The sequence below is a fragment of the Hevea brasiliensis genome, chromosome 17 (assembly GCF_030052815.1).
Source record: "Hevea brasiliensis isolate MT/VB/25A 57/8 chromosome 17, ASM3005281v1, whole genome shotgun sequence".
Classification (NCBI taxonomy): Eukaryota; Viridiplantae; Streptophyta; class Magnoliopsida; order Malpighiales; family Euphorbiaceae; genus Hevea; species Hevea brasiliensis.
In genome coordinates this window covers 17,403,528-17,409,087 of record NC_079509.1, presented here as the reverse complement: position 1 = coordinate 17,409,087, position 5,560 = coordinate 17,403,528, and the positions used below count along the sequence as shown (strand labels likewise).

At 39.2% G+C, this 5,560-nt stretch overlaps 1 protein-coding gene across 1 annotated transcript; it reads right to left on the bottom strand.

The window, feature by feature from the left end:
- Window positions 1–390: 390 nt before the first annotated feature.
- LOC110650571 (LRR receptor-like serine/threonine-protein kinase GHR1) lies at window positions 391–5,560 on the bottom strand. The gene is made up of 3 exons (XM_021805601.2): window positions 3,425–5,560; window positions 1,760–3,301; window positions 391–1,154 (listed from the first exon to the last, which is right to left on the bottom strand). Exons 1-3 carry the CDS (start codon window positions 4,479–4,481, stop codon window positions 571–573), a joined length of 3,183 nt encoding a protein of 1,060 aa, XP_021661293.2. The 5' UTR covers window positions 4,482–5,560; the 3' UTR covers window positions 391–570.

Genomic DNA, 5,560 nt, shown 5'->3' with positions numbered 1-5,560 from the left:
ACCACAAATCAAGAAGCCGCAAGCACTTGATTTTAGTGCAAAATATACTCCTAATATACAAGCTCTTCAGCTGTCCTGCTGAACTTCAAGAAATGGTTAAAAAAAATTCCATTTCAAGATAAAATCCTCCTTGATGTAGACTGCACAGGCCTCTGCAAATTCTTAAATTATAAATTTATAATATGTGCATATGCAGTCATAAATCTCTTCCGCTAAAATGAACATATTGGTCTTGTATTTTTGCTTCCAAATGAAATGTAGCAAGGTTATTTGCTAGAATAATATCTGAAACACTGCCACCAACTCAAGCAAAAATACATGATACCTAACAATTAAAGATTTGATTGCAACACTGAAAGCCCTTGCAAAGAGAAAGCACAAATCAGGAAATGGCAAACATGTGAAGATCTTGTATCAATTCAAAATATGCTCTTTTTTTTACAGCAATGATTGATACAATTGGCTAACAATCCTAAAAAGGCTGAAATCAAAGATTCAAAAAAAAAGTAGGCCAATGAGATATTAAACCCAAAAAACATCAAGTTCAACCAAATCAGATTTGACAACAAATTAAATGGATGAAAGATCTTCATATATGGTCTTGATACCTGGCCTCTCAGATACAGATCTTATGCACCGTAGTGCTAGTCCAAGGACCTCCTTCATTCCCTTTTCAACTGCTGGATTTGACATTTCTGGCATCAGTGCAGGATCAAAGCAATCTGAGCCACGACCCTCTGTCACTCTTAACCGCACCCAATCAGTCAAATCAACACCTCCCTCTTCCCCAGAAATCACGTCACCAGCACACCTGCCAGTTAAAAGCTCCAATAGTATTACTCCAAACGCATAGACATCTGACTTAAAGGAGGGAATTGGTTTCTTGGATGCAGCCAACTCTGGTGCACGATAACCCAATACCCCAGCATCAAGTATCTGTTCAATGGTGCCAGCTTGAGTCATTAGTCGATGGAGGCAGTAATCAGCAACACGAGCATTGAGATCAGGCCCATCTAGCAGTATGTTTGTTGCTTTAAGGTTCCCATGTGGAACAGCACGATCAAAATGGAGATAGTTGAGGCCACGTGCAACATCAACTGCTATTTTGAGCCTCTGTGCCCAGGTTAACGGTGGACCTCTTCTTCCCGGTCGATCTGAAAAGTTAAGTTCATCAGACATGAGATTCAAATCAATCAATACACATAATTCATACCATCTAAGTTATAAGATTCTATCATATTCAAATGCTACAATGATTGGCAGACAATGTTTAGCCACACGTGATTTAGCCAATTGTATGTTAAGATATATCAGTAAATATTTGAGTTCTACCATAGGAATGGTAATGCCTAAACTCCAATCCCATAAAACAAACAAAATTCCAATTCAGAATGGAGAAGCAAAAGTAAACTAGAAGAGCATGAGAACAATCAAATCATAGATCATGTGCTTCTTTCTATTTATATTCAGAGATACAGTTGATTTCTCGGAAGCTTATTTTAAGGGCATAGATATGCTAAGTTATCTAAATTCAATGACAATTTTAAAGATACTGACCACTTGAAAGACACAAAGCTTTCAGCTCATCATCTTTGGCAGTGGCAATATTTTCATTTGCAAGCATAAATTATTTAGAGCAGCCAACCTCTTTTTGTCTTTTTACTCTTTTTCACTGGAAATCTAGAAAGAGTATTTGGTAGCAAGAGTCACAAGGTCCCCACAATTTATGGAATGAAAAACTGTAAGCTCTAAATCTTACCATAAAGAAAGCTTGAAAGACTTCCAGGAGAGATATAATCCGACAGAATAAGCTTCTCATGTTGTGTAGGTCCCCAGTAGTATCCTCTGAGACCCACCACATTTGGATGCCTGATGTTTGCAAACTTTTTAGCTTCCTTAGCAAACTCCTTTTTCTGTTTTGCCACCCCTTCTCTCAGCCATTTCACAGTCAAGAACATCCCATTATCCAATGTTGCCCTGTATGAAGTCCCATGACTGCTCCTGCCCAAGACCTCAGCTGGCGCCCTTGACAGCTCCTCAGGTGTCATTGTGATTGTATCATCAAGAAAATAAAGCTCACCGACTAATCGATCCGGTGACCTTACATCCAATCTTGCCAGCGTTTCAGCCGTGACTGAATCCCCTGATTCTGGTGACCAAGACAAATGGCTGTGCTTTGATGGTGAGAACCCAGTAACAGCAGCCATTTTGTCATCTGGACTGATAATCTCTGATGACGAACCTTTTCGCGATGCCACAAGATCCTCTGCTGAAACAACCAAGGCACCTCCACTTTCTGTTCCCCTAATACCAGATGGGTTGGTTGGAGTACGCCTGAGGACAGCTTTGCTTGTGACATGATCTGATGGTGGTCTCCTTGATATACGAATGTAATGTATGAAGATAGCAAGCATGATGAGAATGATCACTGCAATTACACATGAGACTATTACTACCACCTTGACAATAGTGTTGATTGGTTTCCTCCTAGAATTTTCAGCTGGAAATTCGTTTGATCCAGAAGGTCCACTAGGAAGATGCAATCTGGAATTTCCAGGATAGAAAGAAGAACTAGGGAACCTCCTCAGGTTTTCTGGGACAACCCCAGAAAGATCATTGTATGAAACATTAAAGCTTCCAAGGCTATTAGACAAGTTGGGTAGAGGACCAGAGAAATGATTTTGGGATAAATCTAACATGCTTATTGAGGTCATGTCAGCCATGGAAGTTGGCAGAGATCCTGATAAATTATTGCCTGCAAGATTGAGCACTTGAAGTCCGGTCAGTGAAACAAATCCATCAGGAAAATAACCACCAAGTTTGTTATGAGAAAGATCAATAAATTGAAGATTGGATTCACTATTAGGAGGAGAAAATTCAATAGCACCACTGAGCAAATTATTTTCAAGGTGGAGTTCTTGCAAGGTAGGCAATGTTAGTAAATCTGTCAAAAGAACTCCATCTAACTGGTTGGAACTGAGATCTAGGACTCTAAGCTTTGGATACTGAGCAACAACTTTTGGGAGAGCACTAGTGAGAGAATTATGGGAGAGGTTGAGATAATTTAAACGCAAAAATTGAGGAAGTAATTCAGGGAATGATCCTGTCAATCGATTATTGCTGAGATCAAGATATTCAATGTTCCCCCACTTCCCTATTCTGGTTAGATTTCCTTCAAATTGATTGTTTGATAGATCAAGCACAGCACAGCTTCCTGTCAGCAAAGGAAGTTCACCTACAAGCCCATTTGATGAGAGATCAAGGACACGCAAAGTTGTTGACATAATCATACTTATTGGTCCTGAAAGATGAAAATACCATGTGAGAAACCTAGCAAACTGCTCCAAATAGTAGTAAGCCAAAGCATAAATTAAATATACTCACAAAATTAACTAAGAAGCTAAATAAGAAATTCAAGAGCTACCTGAGAGATTGTTGGCGCTCAAATCCAGTTCAGTTAATAGTAAAGAATCCCCTTTCAACAGGTCATTAGGAATAAACCCTGAGAACCTATTGTTGCGGAGCCTAAGGACCTGAAGCTCATAAGCAAAATCAAATCCAGGCAAGTCTCCAGAGAGTTGATTGTAGCTCAAATCCAATACGTTCAAGCTTGCAAACAAACGCAGCTCACCTCCACTTATCAATGATCCTGTGAGCTGGTTGTGGCTGAGATTTAAGTAACTAATGCTTTCAGAAAGACCAGGCAGTAATTTCTCAGGACTAGAGCTCACTAGCATATTCGAACTAAAATCAACATGACTTGCATTAGTTACAAGAAAAAACTCGCTGTCTAGATGACCATCAAACATATTCCCATGCAAGTCAAGAACCTTGAGACCTAAAATCAAGTCAAACCCCCTTGGAATTCTTTTAGTGAACCCATTAGAAGATAGATTTAAATATATCAGGTTATTCAACCTCGTCAATAGCACAGGCAATGACCCTGAAAAGGAATTGCGGCTCAAGTCCAAAGACTGGATTGATACAAGCCCCGAAATTGAATCTGGAATAGAGCCAGAGAAGTTGTTCCCAGCCAATGAGAGGTTCTTCAAGCTCCCTAATTTACCAAATCCTGTTGGTAAAGAACCTGAAAAGAGATTGTTTGACACATCCAGGAACTCAAGGCTTTTGAAGTCGCCAATATTGTCAGGAATCTTGCCGGTCATAGAGTTGTTTGACATAGAGAGTTTGACAAGCTTTGTAAGGTTTGCAAACACACTCAAATCAGCTTCAGTGGAGAGACCCAAGTTATCGAGGACAACAGCAGCAACATTTCCACCATTACAGACAACACCATTCCAAGAGGAAGGGCAGCCATCAAAATCAATGGACTCGTCATTCCATGAGCTAAGGACATAACCAGTAGGGTCATGCTTGATACCCTTCTTGAATTCAAGCAATGCCAAAATGTCCTGTGAAGGAAGCTGACCCATGGCAGAAAGGAAAAATAGGCACAACATTAGAAGTCTAAAGAGCTTCATCTTCGCCCTATCAATGTCTCCACCAAGGTAAATGTAGTAGCGTCAATCAAACAGAAGAGGGATAAGTGAATTTCAGACCTTCACAACGATATAGAACCAAAAATGGCTGCTTCAATATTATGAGAAACAAGCCCTTAACAACTAGAGATCAGCTGAATCTTCTACACAAGTGAAGCTTTCAAGTTTAAGCAATATGAATCAGCAATTTCAACTAGGTTTTTACCATTTAACAGTAAAAAATAAGAGAGACCCAGCAAAACCATTTTCTTTTATCAAAAGACATTGGCTCCTTCAGAGAACAAAATGAGAAAATTTCCCACATTCAACTAAAAATCTCAAAATAAGTTCAGCAACCCAGCACTCCGTACCTGATACTAGACCAAATTTTGAGAGACCATAGCGTCACGAGACTGATTCTGCTTCAAATGAGAAAGACGCTGCTTCAAATAAGAATATTGTTTCAGCCACGCAAACTTCACCAAAGCATTAAATGTCTAAAATGGAAATCCAACGCAAACTGGGTCCCATTAAGAGATCTACCAAGGGAGAAAATGCAGTATTTATCTCACCAAGATCTCAACTTTCATTAACAATGTAGGCACAGGAGAATCATCCCCTCTATGAAGACTCCAACTTTAGACATAGGAGCTTTAGAACAACCTACACATGGGTTTTAGCTTACCCCCTCAAGCAAACAGTGCACAGAGACAAAGCAAACAGTAAAAGAACAAGCCCAAGAATAAGAACAAAGAAATGGGTCAACAAATGAAGAACCACATTGTAATAAATACAAGGGACCAAAAATATTTTAGCTACAAAACCACTAATACCTGTCCATTTAGCTGCTTAAACCGTGAACAGTACAAAAACCCTTTCCTTTACCTTTTGTTTAAATAACAAACAACAAAACCCTTGCAGCAAATTGCTTGTCTCTTTACCCTTCTGTGTCTAGCACAGGCATGTGGGGGTAACAACAAAACATTGGCTAATTAAAAAAAGCATATAAATTTTTTTTTGTTCTTTCAAGGGTTTTAGTGTCAGAGAGTGAAAAAGTTAGCGGGAAATTTTTGGGTCTATTT

Coding starts and splice junctions, on each gene's coding strand:
- LOC110650571 (XM_021805601.2), bottom strand. CDS start 4,481: ATGAAGCTCTTTAGACTTCTAATGTTGTGCCTATTTTTCCTTTCTGCC. Junction 3,302..3,424: donor GAGCGCCAACAATCTCTCAG/GTAGCTCTTGAA, acceptor TTCATCTTTCAG/GACCAATAAGTATGATTATG. Junction 1,155..1,759: donor TCTTTCAAGCTTTCTTTATG/GTAAGATTTAGA, acceptor TTAACTTTTCAG/ATCGACCGGGAAGAAGAGGT.